This window comes from Hemitrygon akajei, unplaced genomic scaffold (genome assembly GCF_048418815.1).
Source record: "Hemitrygon akajei unplaced genomic scaffold, sHemAka1.3 Scf000099, whole genome shotgun sequence".
Taxonomy (NCBI): domain Eukaryota; kingdom Metazoa; phylum Chordata; class Chondrichthyes; order Myliobatiformes; family Dasyatidae; genus Hemitrygon; species Hemitrygon akajei.
The window spans coordinates 773,249-791,029 of record NW_027331985.1 but is presented as its reverse complement, the minus strand read 5'-3'; the positions used below and the strand labels follow the sequence as shown (position 1 = coordinate 791,029).

At 40.1% G+C, this 17,781-nt stretch overlaps 1 protein-coding gene across 1 annotated transcript in view; it reads right to left on the bottom strand.

Annotated features, from left to right (window-relative positions):
• Positions 1–1,854: 1,854 nt before the first annotated feature.
• LOC140723051 (UDP-GlcNAc:betaGal beta-1,3-N-acetylglucosaminyltransferase 7-like) overlaps positions 1,855–17,781 on the bottom strand; it is a 51,013-nt gene continuing 35,086 nt past the window's right edge. The window contains exon 5 of the mRNA XM_073037668.1: positions 1,855–3,019. Coding sequence (XP_072893769.1) covers positions 1,855–3,019 — 1,165 coding nt within the window. The remainder of the gene's footprint in view (positions 3,020–17,781) is intronic.

Sequence of the window (17,781 nt, the reverse complement as noted above, 5' to 3'; positions counted from 1 at the left end):
GAAACCCGTCTTGTGTCGGAGTGTTTTGCTAATAATGTTCGTGCAACATTATGCTGAGTGATCCTGAGTACCTGACTGCAGACCGCAGTCCCTACACTATAATGGCAGAATATGGCATTAAAGGCAAAACTTTTCACAGTGCGGAGGATCAGAGGGATCTTGGGGTCCGAGTCCCCAGAACACACAAAGCTGCTACACAGGTTGACTCTGTGGTTAAGATGGCATATAGTGCATTGGCCTTCACCAATTGTGGGATTGAGTTTAAGAGCTGAGAGGCAATGTTGCAGCTATATAGGACCCTGGTCGGATCCCACTTGGAGTTCTGTGCTCAGTTATAGTTGCCTCACTACAGGAAGGACATGGAAACCATAGAAAGGGTGCAGAGGAGATTTACAAGGATGTTGTCTGAATTGGGGAGCATGCCTTATGAGAATAGGTTGAGTGACCTCGGCCTTCTTCTCCGTGGAGCGATGGAGGATGAGAGGTCGCCTAATAGAGGTGTACAAGATAATGAGAGGCATTGATCATGTGGACAGTCAGAGGCTTTCCCCAGGGCTGAAATGGCTAGCATGAGAGGGCATAGTTTACGGTGCTTGGAAGTAAGTACAGAGGAGATGTCAGGGGTAAGGTTTTTATTTTACACAGAGAAAGGTGAGTGCATGGAATTGGCTGCCGGCGGCGGTGGTGGAGGCGGAAACGATACGGTCTGTTAAGAGACTCCTGGATGGTTACATGGAGCTTAGAAAAAGAAGGCTATGGGTAAAGCCTAGGTAGTTCTAAGGTAGGGACATGTTCGGCACAGCTCTGTGGGCCGAGGGGCCCATATTGTGCTGTAGGTTTTCTGTGTTTCTACTCAGAAGACGGCCACTGGGTTTGTCCAACCTTCCTTTAATTTGCTCTTACTAATCAATCCCAAATGCCGATTGGCCACTAGTTGATTGGTCACCGATTGCTCTATTGCACTGCCGTGAGCTGCCCCTCGGACAATGAGCCTTATTGAAGTCCCCTCCTCTCCAGATCTCCGATGTCCAGGTTGGCCACTAGTCAAAGCTACCGGACTTACCTCTCAGTGATGGCCATGTCAATGACAGCAACATGACACTGGCAACCGAGTACATTGTCTTAGACAAGACACCTGCCAAATCTAATGCCACTCCCCTTCGCACTACATATGGACTGCCGTCTATGTATGCATATTGATCTGTTGTCCCCACATGTTCATTGATCTCTTTCCCTCTCTGCAATGTGAATACTCCAGTTGAAGCAATCTTCTGCGTGTGTGTTTCTATTTGATATGTAGTTACACAGACACAATGCAGGCTGACATTTGAGTACAGAAGTGATGACCATAAGTTTATCTATTCCTCCAACCCTGAGACAATTCTAGATCTAGATTCTTTGTTGTTCTCACAGTTCCAGTCCAAGAAACACATTTGTCTCTTTCATATTTTGCAAGGGACATGTAAGAAACGGCAAGAAAAAAATACACAGATATAGTTGTTACTAAAAATTTTATTGGTGGCTTATTATACAAATGCCCCAAGTGAACATGCTGTACCTATCTGCACGCAATGCAACAAGGACTGCTCACTTGGAATAACTTTACAATTGACTTAAATTGCGGTGCTCCTGACAATATTCTAATGTCATTATGGGTGCAGTAAGAATTAGGCTGAGTGATGAAACCTGACAGCTTTACAAACATTTGTAGAATGTAGAAAGGCACCAACCCTATGAATTAATGTATCCTCCAATATAATTTAGGAATTAACCATCTTACATTGAATAAACAACTGATTAACACATGTTTACAAACTGCATTGCATTCCAACAGTTGCTACATGCTATCATGACTCATGCGGTCCTTTCCGTGGATGCAGACTTCTGGGAAGCATGAACACACTTCAGATTAGCATCATGCACCGCAGCCCACATCAGTAGCAGTTCGAAAGGCTGAAAACGGTGCACTAGCATTAACTCACGGTAATAGCAAGGATTGAAAGAGTCATCTTGGGTTGAAGGAACACTGATTCCAGCTGTCCTGAATCCGCTATGGGAGTGTGGGGCTAGTCCAGCCTTGGCCAGACACATCCCCAAAAATACATCATCAATGGGGTATAGTTCAAGGTCTTGGGCTATGTGGTAAATGATATGAGCTGTATACACAGACATAAGTATGCCCCCTCCACCAATGTATGGTGGGTACGACTTGATGGTGGTCACTATTTCTGGCACATAATACTTGCTCGACTTCTGGCGTTTGGGCCCAAACCCATAAATGAGACGGCCCACAAACAGGTGTTGGTGAACCTTCATGCCTAGCAAGTAATCAACCATGTTATCGGTGTTGGCAAAGACATCATCATCTCCATTGAAGATGAATTTAGCACTGGGGCAAAATTCACTGACCCACTGCAGCAACTTGTATTGTTTGAGGGTGAGGTTGAAAAAGGTATCCAAGAAATCCCATTGTAGGACATCTCTGTGTTCTCTGTTTTCCATGGCTAACAGCTGATTCAATTTCCTACTTTCTTTTTGGTCAGGAGAGAAACCAGAGATAAAGACTCTCTTAATTAGGATCCCATTGAATTCGCGTTCTCTGCCCCAGGTCTTCCTTACCATTTCCCGCCGATCCTGGTGGAAAGGGTGAGATTTGATCACCAGGAGCAGGAAGACATTCTGAGATCCTTCTCGACCACCACATTTGTCTGGGACATTTTGAATCATGTTAAATTCTCGACAGTGTTTATACATCAAGAAGTTTTTTATGTGATCTTTCTGTTGATCAAATGAGGGCAGGTGCAACAATGTCCTGTTCGCGTGGCACTTTGACTTGAGCACTGATTTAGTTGCATCAGCAGTAACAACCTTGGGCAGATCTTTGAGATGAACAGTTTCTCCAACATCATCAGTCTCTCGACGTTTGTCATTATCCCAGAACATGAAGAACAATCCCAGAGTAATCAGAACACCCAGCACTACTTTCTCATAGAATCGCCAATGTCCTCCCATCTTTCTCCTGAAGTAGAGAAAAATATGGCTTAATTCAGAGAAAACTTTACATTTACATGATGCTTGAGAAGAATGAGAAGTTAAGCTATAATGAGGTTCACTAATGCTTTGTAATATTGACCTCAAAATGGTGGTGAGGTAAGGAATAGGCAGGGCCCGACGCCCTGCTGAAAGTTTAATTGACCCGAAGCAGTCCATCCCAGCAGAAAAACAAATTTACCTATAGGATACCATCTCTGTCATTAAACTGAAAATCGCATAGTTTCTTTCTGGGCCTTAAAGGTATATGATTCCAAAGGGTTTATTCCACCTCGCTTCACAGGTCTCATCACTCCTTTCGGGGCTTAAACTGAACTGAGATAAAGAGCAATATAGCACAATGCAGACATTTTGGCCCATAATGTTGCACCGAACTTTTAACCTGCTCCAAGATCAATTGATCCCTACTCTCTCAAAAAGCTGTCCATTTTTCTTTCATCCATGAGTCTATCTAAAAGCCTCTTAAATCTCACTGATGCATCTACCCTTATCACTACCCAGGCTGTGCATTCCCTACAGCCACCATTTTCTTTATTAAAAAAAATACTACTTCTGACAAACCCCTATACTTTTCTCTAATCACCTTAACATTATGCCCCCTCATATTAGTCATTTCTACCCTGGGAAAATGTTGTTGGCTCTCCATTCTTCCTATGCCTCTTACCAGCTTATAAGCCTCTATCAAAGCACCTCTCCCCACCTCCCCACCCCCAACTTTGCTCTAAAGAGGAAGGACCCAGCTCGCTCACCATTCAGGTTGAGTTCACAGGTTATTGATACTATGGAAGATGATGTATTATTGACCATTGATTAGTAACTGAATGTATGGCAGTGCAGGGAAGGTAACGTGTTAGCATAGCTACTGAAAACATCTGATTTTCATGGCATTTCAACCTGGTCTATGTATGCCTACAATAGGAGAAACAAAGTGAAGTATACTTAAGGACCTTGGCTTTTTGCTTCTATTTTAACCAGAGAATTGTTTTCAAAGTTAAATTAGCAGTGGCCCACCCACCCTGCCATCCATTGGTCAAGCCACTTTATGAAAGGCTGCAACTAAGGCATAACTAGTTCCAAAGGCAAGGCTAACTCCACTCAGATATTCAGTAGTAAGCAATTGTGACAAGATAGCGAAGCCATCGCAGGCCCACATCTATTGAAGGAAAACGGCACCAGCTTCACCTATGTCAGGAATTTACGCTTCATGAAGAGCAGTGAACCTTGGACTCCAGGAGCCCAGAGAAAGCACAGATAACTGATAGCAGAACAGTGCAGATAGTTAGCATGATCCACAATGTGTATGAGTAAAACCTTGGATGCCAGGAGCCTGAAAAGACGCCAGTGACTGATAGCAGAACGATGTGTACAAGTAAAACTATTTGCACTGGGATGCAACTTGTGTCACTTTAGAATTATGGAATCCTAGAGTAATGCGATCTAAACAGGCCCTTCGGCTCAACTGGTCCATACCAACCACAGCATCCTCCCTGATAGTCCCAGTTGTCTAGTTTGGCCCATAACTCTCCAAGCCTCTCCCTTCCATGTACTCGTCCAAATGCCTGTTAAATGTTGCAGTTGAACCCACTTCAAACACTTCCTCTGGTCGCTTCTTCCGGATACTCACCGTCCTCCATGTACAGAGGTTATCCCCAAGGTCACTTTTCAATTTTTCCCCTCCTCTCCTCCATCTGTGACCTCTCATTTTGTGCTCTCCAACTCTCCAATAATGACAATCCACCTTATCAATACCCCTTATGATTTTAAACTTCTGAGGTCACCTCTCATTCTCCAAGGAATAAAGGCCCAGCATGGCCAACCTCTCTGTAACCCAGGCCCTCTAGTCCAAAAAGCATCCTTGTAAATTCATTCTGCACCCTCTCCAACTTGACAGCGTCCTTCCTATAACAGGGTAAAAAAAATTGTAGATAATATTCCAAAAGTGGTCTCAACAACAAATTACTTAACTGCAAATAATCCCCCGCTCCTAAACTCTACACCATAACTGATGAAGGCAAGCATGCTAAACGCTTTTTTTCACCATCCTGCCTTTCAGTGAACTATGCATTTGTCCGTGCCTTGCCATTCATTGTACAAGCTCTACTTCATCTGAATGTCCATCACCTCACATATAACCATATAACGATTACAGCACGGAAACAGGCCATCTCAGCCCTTCTAGTCCGTGTCGAATGCTTACACTCACGTAGTCCCACCAACCTGATCTCAGCCCATAACCCCCCCATTCCTTTCCTGTCCATGTTCGTATCTAACTTTTTTTTAAAATGACAATATTGAACCTGCCTCTACCACTTCCACTGCAACCTTGTTCCACACAGCTACCACTCTCCGAGTAAAGAAGTTCCCCCTCGTGTTACCCCTAAACTTTTACCCCCAACTCTCAATTCATGTCCTCTTGTTTGAATCTCCACTACACTCAATGGAAACACGCCTATCCACGTCAAATCTGTCTATCCCCCTCATAATTTTAAATACCTCTATCAAGTCCTCATTCAACCTTCTACACTCCAAAGAATAAAGATCTAACTTGTTCAACCTTTCTCTGTAACTTAGGTGCTGAAACCCAGGTAACATTTTAGTAAATCTTCTCTGTACTCTATTTTGTTGACCTCTTTCCTATAATTCGGTGACCAGAACTGTACACAATACTCCAAATTTGGCCTCAGCAATGCCTTGTACAATTTTAATATTACACCCCAAGTCGTATACTCAATGTTCTTATTTATAAATGCCAGCATACCAGAAGCTTTCTTCACCACCCGATCCACGAGATTCCACCTTCAGGGAACTATGCACCATTATTCCTAGATCACCCTGTTCTACTGCAGTCCTCAATGCCCTACCATTTAACATGATTGTCTTATTTTGAATAGTCCTACCAAAATGTAGCACCTCACACTGATCAGTATTAAACTCCATCTGCCATCTTTCAGTCTACTCTTCTAACTGGCCTAAATCTCTCTGTAAGCTTTGAAAACCTACGTCATTATCCACAACGCCACCTATCTTAGTATCATCAGCATACTTACTAATCCAATTTACCAACCCATCATCCAGATCATTAATGTATATGACAAACAACACTGGACCCAGTACAGATCCCTGCGGCACACCACTAGTCACTGGCCTCCAACCTGACAAACAGTTATCCACCACTACTTTCTGACATCTCCCATCCAGCCACTGTTGAATCCATTTTACTACTTCAATATTAATACCTAACGATTGAACCTTCCTAACTAACCAACGGTGTAGTACCTTGTCAAAGGCCTTAGTGAACTCCATATAGACAACATCCACTGCTTTACCCTCGTCAACTTTCCTCGTAACCTCTTCAAAAATTCAATAAGATCTGGGGACGTCGCGTGATGACGTAGGATCAAGACGTTCGGAATCCAGCTCCCTCGTAAAAAGTAATGAAATAAGGTTTAAATGAAGAAGAGTTAACAAATATCTAGTAGAAACTATTTATAAATAACTCAGGACTATCTTTTGATATGGCTCCTAAACCGAAACAGAAGAAAGCTACTACTTCGAAGACTGCGCAAATCGGCGGGGAAAAAGGCCTAACCGTATCGGCGAAGCCTCGGACTCAAGTTGGATCTCCTCCCTGCGAAGTGCATGGCACTTCTGATGATGCGGGACAGGAAGTTGCAGCAATGTCGGCGGTCTCTAAGAGAAACGGCAAGAACAATGCATGCGCGAAGAAACAAGTATGCATGAAAAGATATCAGCAAAAGTAACAAAACTACAAATCCCAACTACGGCTAGAAGGGAAACTGGAATTATATCGGACTCTTTGGGAAATTCAGAGGAAGAAGAAGAGGAAAAGAAAATGGAGATTAAAGGAGTCATAAAAGATATTCTGATATATATTATGAATGAATTAAAAGCTATAAGAAGGATGCAGAATACACTCGTTAATGTGGTGGAAAAACAAAAGAAGATGGATAATAAAGTTAAAGAAATGGAAGTAAAAGTGGAAGAAAATACTGAAAGAATAGATAAGATAGAAGACAATAATCTTGCCTGGACAATAAAAAGAAAATGGATGTTGGAAAAAATAGATGCGCTTGAAGACGAAATAATAATAAAATTGTTGGTCTTATGGAAGGTACAGAGGGAGAAAATCCAATAAAATTCTTTCAAGAACGGATTCCGAAAATTTTGGCAATGAAAGAAGGAAGCCAAGTAATTGAAATTGAAAGAGCACACAGAGCTTTAAGACCAAGACCTCAGCAAGATCAAAATCCAAGATCAATTTTGATAAAATGCTTGATAAAGAAATTTGCTTGATAAATTTGCTTGATAAAGATAAAGAATTGATCTTGAAGGCAGCTACTCAAGGTGCTAAAAAGAGAAATGGGCCATTGATAATAGAAGGGAAAAGAGTTTTTTTTTAATCCAGACATAAGTTACGATCTTCTGAAGACGCGGAAGGAATTTAATCCAGTGAAAAAAACTTTATGGGAAAAGGGCTATAAATTGATAATTTTCCTGGATAACGAAGAAAGAAGCTTTTTCGTTGACTACCAGAAAGCGGAGAAATTTGTACAAGAATTACTTGATGTCCACGAAGAGGAGTAAAGAATTATAGAAATGAAGTGGACTAATGATGAAGACTGAAACAAGGTTGGACTTGACAAACATTTATAAGGAAAAAAAATAGTTGAGTATTAATTAGGAGTAGAGACATTAATTATTTTCTTTTTTTTTTGCGGGCGAGGTGGAGGAGCTCCTGATCGATGGCTGCGAGTTTCACGTGTACTATCATGGCGATTGCCATGACCCGTAAAATGGGGGGGGGGTAATGTTGTGTTCTTTTTATTCGCAACATTAGTGGGGGGAGGTATTTTGGGATATTTTCTTATATATTTGTTACCTTTCTTCTATGTTTCTTCTTTTTTGCCTGGATGGTTGGGGAGAGAGTCATAGCAACATGGAGAATTTTAAAGAGTTCCCAAGGTATTATGAATGATTAATTTACTTAATACTTTAATTTTTAATGTTAATGGACTTAATGGACCTGTGAAAAGAAAAAGAGTTTTAACATATATTAAGAAAATGAAAGGCGATTTGGCTTTTTTACAAGAAACACATTTAACAGAAACAGAACATAAGAAATTAAAGAGAGATTGGGTTGGAAATGTCATTGCAGCTTCATTTAATTCAAAATCGAGAGGAGTTGCAATTTTCGTTAATAAATCTTTACCAATGAAAATACAAAATGTAGTAATTGATTCTGTGGGGAGATATGTGATTATACATTGTCAAATGTTTTCAGAATTATGGACTTTTATGAACATTTATGCACCAAATGAAAATGATGTAAAATTCATACAAGATTTTTTTTTGAACTTGGCTGATGCACATGATAAAATATTAATAGGTGGAGATTTTAATTTTTGTTTAGATCCAGTTTTGGATAGGTCAACTGAAGTTGCTACAAAATCAAAAGTAATAAAACTAACTTTATCGTTAATGAAAGATTTAAACCTGATTGATATATGGAGAAAAAATAATCCAAGAGAAAGAGATTATTCATTTTATTCAAATAGACATAAAACTTACTCAAGGATTGATTATTTTATTATCAAAAATATTCAAGATAGAGTGAAAAGTGTGGAATATAAAGCAAGAATACTGTCAGATCATACCCCCTTGATAATGACAATGATAATGATGGATAAGGAGAAATCGATCTATAGATGGAGATTTAATTCAATTTTATTAAAACGCAAGATTTTTGTGATTTTATGAAAAAACAGATTCAATTTTTTTATACAAATTTACATTCAGTTGAGGATAAAATTGTATTATGGGAAGCGATGAAAGCATATTTAAGGGGTCAAATTACGTTATACATCTAAAATTAAGAAGGAATATTTGGCAGAAATAGATCAATTAGAAAAAGATATCATAAAGTTAGAAAAAGAATCTCAAAGATATATGACAAAAGAAAAACGAAGACAACTTGTTAATAAAAAACTACAATATAATACACTTCAGACATATCGTACAGAAAAAGTAATTATGAGAACTAAACAGAAATATTACGAATTAGGTGAAAGATCACATAAGATTCTTGCTTGGCAGTTGAAAACAGAACTGGCTTCTAAAACAATAAATGCAATTAGAACAAGTGTAAATAAAGTTACATATAAACCTTTAAAAATTAATGAAACTTTAAAATTTTTTTATACTGTATCAATCAGAATCACAAAATAAGATTGCTGAGATAGATACATTTTTATCACAAATAACCCTTCCAAATTTAAATTTGGAAGAGCAGAAAGGATTCGATATGCCCTTTACATTAAAAGAGGTTGAAGAAGCTTTTGGATCACTTCAGAGTAATAAATCCCCAGGAGAAGATGTTTTTCCTCCTGAATTTTATAACAAATTTAAAGATTGATTAATTCCTCCTTTTATGGCAGAAATATATCAAGTGGAAAGAATGCATAAACTCCCACAATCTTTTTTATAAAGCGATTATAACTATTTTGCCAAAAAAAGATAGAGATCCTTTAAAGCCAACATCATATAGGCCTATTTCTTTGTTGAATACAGATTATAAAATAATAGCAAAAATTTTATCTAACAGAATATCTAAATATTTACCAAAATTAATACATATGAATCAAACAGGTTTTATTAAAAACAGACAATCAATGGATAATATAAGCCGGTTACTTAGTATATTTCTTTTGGCACAAAAAAGAGAGGAAATGAGTGTGGCAGTTGTTTTGGATGCAGAAAACGCATTTGATAGATTGGAATGGGATTTTTTATTTAAGGTATTGGTAAAATATGAGTTAGGAAAATCTTTTATACAATGGATTAAAAGCTTAAATACTAATCCTCAAGCTAAAGTAGTTACAAATGGTCAGATTTCAACACCATTTTGCTTAACGAGGTCAACTCGATAAGGCTGCCCATTATCACCTGCTTTATTTGTATTGGCAAGGGAACCATTAGCTGAATTAATTAGAACAGATTCAGACATTGGGGGCTTTAGAGTTAATCAAGAAGAATGTAAGATTAATTTATTTGCTGATGATGTTTTGATTTATTTAACAAACCCATTGCAATCTTTGCAAAGATTATCTTTTAGATTGAATGAACATGGGAAAGTATCAGGGTATAAAGTAAATTGGGATAAAAGTGAAATTTTACCCCTTACCAAAGGAAATATTAATCAATGTCGATTAGTAACTCAATTTCGATGGTCAATAAATGGGATAAAATATTTAGGTATTAGAGTTGATAATGATGTAAAAAAATTTTATAAACAAAATTATTTGCCATTATTAAAAGAAATAAAAGAGGATCTTGATAAATGGATGATGTTACCAATAACATTAATAGTTAATGCTGTAAAAATGAATATATTTCCCAGATCGCAATGTTTATTCCAAACTTTACCAATACAATTACCTCAGAAGTTTTTCAAGAACTGAATAAATATGTAAGGAAATTTCTCTGGAAAGGAAAGATGTCAAGAATATCATTGGAAAAATTGACATGTAAATTTGAATTAGGAGGGTTACAACTTCCAAATTTTAAGAATTATTATAAAGCAAATCAACTTAAATTTATTGCGTCTTTTTTTGATGAAGAAAAACCAGCATGGATTAGAATAGAATTAGATCAGATAGGAGAAAACATACCAGAAAATTTTATATATAAATGGGAATCCAAATGGATATGGGGGAAAAAAAGAATCTCCTATATTAAGACACTTGATTGATTTATGGAATAAGGTAAATATGGACGATGAGATAAAGAAATCTTTATTAGCAAAAAGAACTTTAATTCAAAATAGGCTTATTCCTTTTACAATGGATAATAAACTTTTATATAATTGGTTCCAAAAGGGGATTAAATATATAGGTGATTGTTTTGAAGGAGGTATATTGATGTCGTTTGAACAATTAAAAAAATAAATGTAAAATATCAAAGAACACTCTTTTCTGTTATTTTCAATTGAAGGCTTATTTACGAGAAAAGCTGGGTCAAACAATGTTGATGCCAAAACCTATTGAAATAGAAATATTAATTCAAAAAGTAAAAATTAAAGAATTTAAATCTTGTATGTACAATTTGATTCAAAAACAGACAATTAAATCAGGAATTCATAAATCAAGACAAAAATGGGAATCTGATTTGGATGTTAAAATTGATGGAAACAGCTGGTCAAGATTATGTTCTGATAGTATGATAAATACAGTAAATGTTCGACTTAGATTAATACAATATAATTTTTAACATCAATTATATATAACACCACAGAAAATAAATAGATTAAATTCAAATATGTCTGACCAACGTTTTCGGTGTAATCAAAAAATTGGTTCATTTTTACATTCTACTTGGTCTTGTTTTAAAAGTCAACCATTTTGGATAAATCTAAGACTTTTATTGGAACAAATTATTGTAGTACAACTCCCACATAGTCCAGGATTATTTTTATTAGGATACATTGAAGGGACAATACCGAAACTTAAATTGAATAAGTATCAGAAAAAAAATTATAAAAGTTGCATTGGCAGTAGCCAAAAATGTTATCGCAGTTACTTGGAAATCTGATTTATATTTAACTATGGATCGTTGGAATAATGAAATACATAGTTGAATTCCACTTGAAAAAATTACATACAATCTAAAAAAAATGAATATGATATATTTTTGAAAATTTGGCTCCCATACCTACAAAAGATAGGATTAAATACATAGGACCTTTGAAGATAAAATTATAAAGTAATTGGGGAAAGTAAAAATAAATAGTAAAATTATTTTGAACTTCATGGAGCATGTGGGGATCCTCCGGTATCCAGGCAATCTTTCTCTTCTTGCTTTCTTTTTTTTTTCTTTCTTTAGACAAGGGTTAAGGGGGGAGGGTTAAGGGGAGGGGGAGGGTTAATATTCTTTTTCTTTTTCTTACTATTTTATCACCACATTTATTCTTTGTAAATTTCTAAAAATGTAATAAATTTAAAAAATAATTTAAAAAATTCAATAAGATCTGTCAAACATGGCCTTCTATGCACCAATCCATGTTGACTGTTCCTAACCAGACCCTGTCTCTCCAGATAATTATATATACCATCTCTAAGAATACCTTCCATTAATTTACCCGTCATTGACGTCATAATTACAGGGCTAGAATTGCTAGGTTTACTCTTAGAACCCTTTTTAAACAATGGAACCACACGAGCAATACGCAATTCCTCCAGCACCATCCCCGTTTCTAATGACATTTGAAATATTTCCGTCAGAGCCCCTGCTATTTCTACACTAACTTCCCTCAAAGTCCGAGGAAATATCCTGTCAGGTCCCGGAGACTTATCCACTATCCTTAATAGCGCCAGCACTTCCTCTTCTTTAAACAGCTCAGGTATTTGTAAAGTAATGGTGATAGCGGAGTAACACACCGACGGGAGTAATGTAAATAGACCCGGTAGTCATGAAAGTCATCTGATTGATAAGTTTATTTATTTCCAGTAAGTGAACACTAATCTGATGGTGAAATATGTTGTACTCTTTTGGCTGTGGCTATGTCCAGTTTGCAATCTCCACATAGCTGCTGCCTGGCCCATCATTGTAATGACCCCATTGTGGACAAATATTTAAGTTTGCTTTATAAAGTTGTTGACTGAGATCGGTGCAGCGGCAGGTTGCCGGGACACGGTTAAATCTGGTGAAAGGGAATGTCCAGTGTTCAAAAGAAAAGATTGTTCCAAAATCATTACTTTTTACCAGAGTTCACATGGCCCATCCTGCTGGCGTGTCTTTCCTATAAGCCCACAACGATTTCTGCCCTCAGCTGTCACTGAAGTTTATAGTCAGACAGTAAATTGGTCCCAAAGTAAACAATAAATTAATGCGATATGACAGCACCCGATCTGAACCAGGATGCGGGTCGCGGTTGCTCCCTGGAGCTGATCGATTTGTCGTGAGATACAGGTGCTCGGATTCGCTGGAAACAGAATCAGCAGCTCAGCACAGAGGAAACACGGAGACTGTACTGGGTGGGCAACTTTACGATGAGTTAATGCGTCCACTTGTGATGGCAGGAATTCTAGTTTTTCTACCATTTCATTTCTGTCTTTAAAATTGTGTGGCTTTGCGGATCCGCCTGATTTTTCTGCAGGAGTGAGTGTGCTATTCCAGCAAAGACAGCAAGTATCTGTCAGTGATATTTAAAATAAAACTTGCTGATTTAAATCTCATTGGCTGTTGATAACAAATGTCTGTGTGCACTGTATTGTGCTCCTCCGGTACCTAGTAATACGACCACTGACTCTATGTCCGTGATCTTCTACTGCCGTAGCCCGTCCAGTTCAATGTTCGACACGTTACGCGTCCAGCGATGCCTCTCTGCACAGTGCAGTAGTAACGTGATTATTTGAGTTACTCTCATCTTCCTGGCAGATTGAATCAATCCCGCCTTTCTCCACCGACCTCTCTCATTACTAAGACGTTTTTGCTCTCAGAATTGCCGCAACCTGATTTATTTCCCAGCACCATTCTCCGCAAAACTGAGACTGTTGAACCTGACAATCCCAGGATTTCAGCAGTTCCTGCGATATTCAAACTGAACCGTCTGGCACTGACAAACATTCCACCCTAAAAGTCATCCAGATCACATTTCATCTCCATTGTGATGTTTGCTGGAGACAGAACCTACCGTTTACTAAAGAACAGGATAGGGAGAGGCCCGCTGATAAAGCTGTGGGTTTAGTTAATGATTATCACCAGGAACTGACTGAACATTAACCAGGGTGTGTTCATTACTTACAGAACCAGTAACACAGCCTTACTGGGACAGGGTGGTAACAGAACCTGGAGCCGCGGTACACGGTAAGAAGCTCCATATACTGAATTATAAACATCATAAAGATATTTAGACACTTTTATGAACACGAATGGGATTGATAACGTATTGTGTTGATCGACATTAGAACTGTAGCGAATCGCTTTTAAATGACTTAATAATCCCCTTCATCTAATTGAATGCATCGACTTGCTGTGCATGTCCCGCTGGATGCCGGGGCAGTTGACAGTGTTATTGTAATCGCCGCAATTTCAGCCCAGCTCCGAATCATCAGCAAAGGCTCGGGAGGTGCGAGCTTCCCGCATCTCGGAACTGTCCCCGGGCTACTGCTCGCAGTAACAGAAGACCGATCCGTCCACACTCGGGCTCAACCGATCCCTGACCGAGGGAACTGAAGATTCGCTTTGTTTATTCCTTCACTGGCGGGATTGACACTATCTGTCCATCCTAGACGGCATTTCTGTAGGTGCTCAAAAGCATGGAACCACCCACATTGGAGATTACAGCCGGGGCGGGGGGTGGTCGCGGGGAAAGTCGGTGTAAGGAGTTGATGCTTCCATTATATAGTCGGTTGGTGGGACCTGTTGTGGATCACCGTCTGCAGTGCTGTTTCGCTTCTGTCAGAAGTCAGTGGCTAGGTGGAAAATCAAAAGAAGGTTTACCAGACAGATATTTGCCCCTGAGAGTTTTTGTATGAGGAATCTGTTGTGATCTTGACTTGTGGTGTGACATAAAACAGGGGCTTGTATACATTACAGTTTTTTTTTAAACAACAATATACTTGATTGTATCCGCGGTAATTTGGTATAATGAGTGGGAACTTCGACGGAACATAAAGTATCCTGCGGAGTTTGACAGGGACGTGGACAAAATAGTTCCTGTTGTGTGAGGATCTGAAACCAGTCACCGCCAGTTGAAGAAAGTTGAGATGTTTTCCCTCTCTCTGTGGGTCTAGTGTGTCATGGGAATGACCGTCCTCAATATTCAGGAGACAGAATATTCATCACACAGTAAGGAGAAACGGCTCCGGTATCTGTAAATGTGAGGTCGGGGAAGCACACCAGCGGGAGGAAAGTAAACAGACCCATGCGTCATATTTTCATCTGATTAATAATTTTATTTATTTCCTGTAAGTGAACACTGATCTGAATGTGGAAATGTATTCTTATCTTGCTGTACTCTTTAGGGCGTGGTTATCTCCAGACCGTTGCAGCCTTGCCCATTATTATAGTGGCTCCATTGTGGACAAATATTGAAGATTGCTTTATAAACGGTCCGACTCTGATATCAGCGCAGCTGCAGCAGATGGGGTACAGACACATCTGGCGAAAGCGACTGTCCACTGTTCACAAGGAAATATATTCCCAACCACAGTTGATAGAGTCCGTCCTGCTGGTGTGTCTCTCCAATAAACCCATATTGAACTTTGCCCTCAGCTGTCACTGGATTTTTCAGTCGGAGAATAAATTGATCCAGAACTAAACAATAAATTAATTCGATCAGACCAACCGAAAGGAAACAGGATCCCTGGAGCAGACTGAATTGGAAAGAGATTATGTATGTAATCTTTGTCACTGTGCACCGAAGTACAACTGTAAGCCGGTACCGAACAAGACAATACAACCATTTGCCTGACTGAGGTTTCGTGTCCTTCAGTTCAAGCACTGGGGAGCGGGGTGTGGAGTTACCTCCTGATTAGTGTGAGGTCTGGGTTGCTGAACGTGATCTCAACTGAACGTTCCGCAGGGTGTACTCACTCACTGTTTGGACCCAGAGAATTCAGTGCTCAGATTCACTGGAAACGGAATCAAGAGCTCGGCACTTGTTTATTTTTTTCTCTCTGTATGTTTTTTGTGCTACCTTGCGCAAAGATAGAGTGTATCTTAAGACTATCTGAAATAAAACTTCCTGAAGTACATCTCACTGTCACCTCCTGTAACTAATAGTGTGGCCGCTGAGTGTATGTCCGTGGTCTTCTACAGCTGTAACCCGCCCAGTTCAGTCTTCGACATGTTACACGTTCAGTGATGCCTCTCTGCACGCTATTGTTGTAGCGTGGTTATTTGAGATACTGTCGTCTTCCTGACATATAGAATCAGTCTGGCCTTTTCCCTTCCATCCCTCTCATTCATAAGGAGTTTTTGCTCACGGAACTGCCGCAGCCTTACTTTTTTTCTGTTGTGTTCTCCGCAAACTGAGACTGTTGAAGGTGACAATCCCAGGAAATCAGGAGTTTCTGCGATATTACAAACTGCGCCGTCCAGCATTAACAAACATTCCACGTCCTAAGTCACTGAGATCACATTTCATCCCCATTCTGATGTTTCTGAGAGACCGAACGTACCCTGTTCCAAGGACTAGGAGTCGGAGAGACCCGCTGATAAAGCTATGGGTTTAGTTAATGATTATCACCAGGAGCTGACTGAACATTAACCAGGGTGTGTTCATTTCTTACAGAACTCGTAACACAGCCTCACTGGGACAGGGTGTTAACAGAACCTGGAGCCGCGGTACACGGTAAGAAGCAGTATATACTGAAATATAAACATCATAAAGGCAGTTAGCCACTTCTGTGAACACTTAAATGAGACTGAGAACGTATTGGTGTATTCAACAGTAGAACTGTAGGTGAATCGCTTTTGAAAGAAATAATAATTCCCTTTGACTAATTAGATCAACTTCCTGTGCATGCCCTGCGGTAAACTGGTGTAGTTGGAAGTGTTAATGGAAACGTCGCACTTTCAATGCAGTTGCGAATGAACAGCAAAGGCTAGGAAGGAGCTAGCTTCCAGATGTTCGGAACTGTCCGCGGGCTACTGTTTCCAGCAGGAGGCCGGCCTCTCCACACCCGGGGCTTTACTGATCGCTGACCGAAGGAACCGAGGATTCGCTTTGTTTATTCCTTCGCTGGCGGGATCTACACTGTTACGAATGTGCCACAACTCTGAGGGGCCGAAGGGTACAAAGTCGCCCCTCCTTTTTGAGAATCGCAAGATTGCTATTAATTCGGGTCTGGGACCCAGGAAATGAGAGAGAATCCACAAGGTTTTGGAATGTGTCCTGGCCTCAGCGAGACAAAGCCACGGATAACGGCCATTGTCTCTTGGAGACGGAACTGTGTATTGAGTACTGTACTATTCATTGAAGCCCTCAGGGGACGACCAGAGTGGTCTGGTTGAGGGATTGCTTCATCCCAACCTGATTGACATCTGAGACCCCGTGAGTAAGGATAAAAGAGGGTCTTGGGAACAACCCCTTTAGACACACCAGGAGAAACGCTGGAAATCCCGTGACAGCGTTTAATAGCGACAGCCGGTGGGGCTCGCGTGCGTCCTTTCCCTTGCCTGGGATTGGCGGGCTCACCACTGAAGAACGGCTTAGCTAAAGGAGAGGCCACAAGTGATCGGCCACACCAACGAGACTCTGACGGATCGAAATCAGAGAAAAACTCATGGGGGCAGATATCTGTCTGCTGAACCTCCTTTTGGTTTCCCACCTACCCACTCTTATCTGACAGAAGCGAAACAGCACTGCAGACGGTGATCCACAACAGGTCTCACCAACTGACTATATAATGGAACCATCAACTCCTTACACCGGCTTCCCCCGCGACCACCCCCCGCCCCGGCTGTAAACTCCAATGTCGGTGGTTCCATACTTTTGACCACCAACCAAAATGCCGTCTAGGATGGACAGGTAGTGTAGATACCGCCGGTGAGGAAATAAGAAAACGAATCCTCAGTTCCCTCGGTCGGGGATCGGTAAAGCCCCGAGTGTGGGCGGATCGTTCTTCTGTTACTGCGAGCAGTAGCCCTGGGAGAGTTCCGAGATGCGGGAAGCTCGCACCTCCCGAGCCTTTACTGATGATTCGGAGC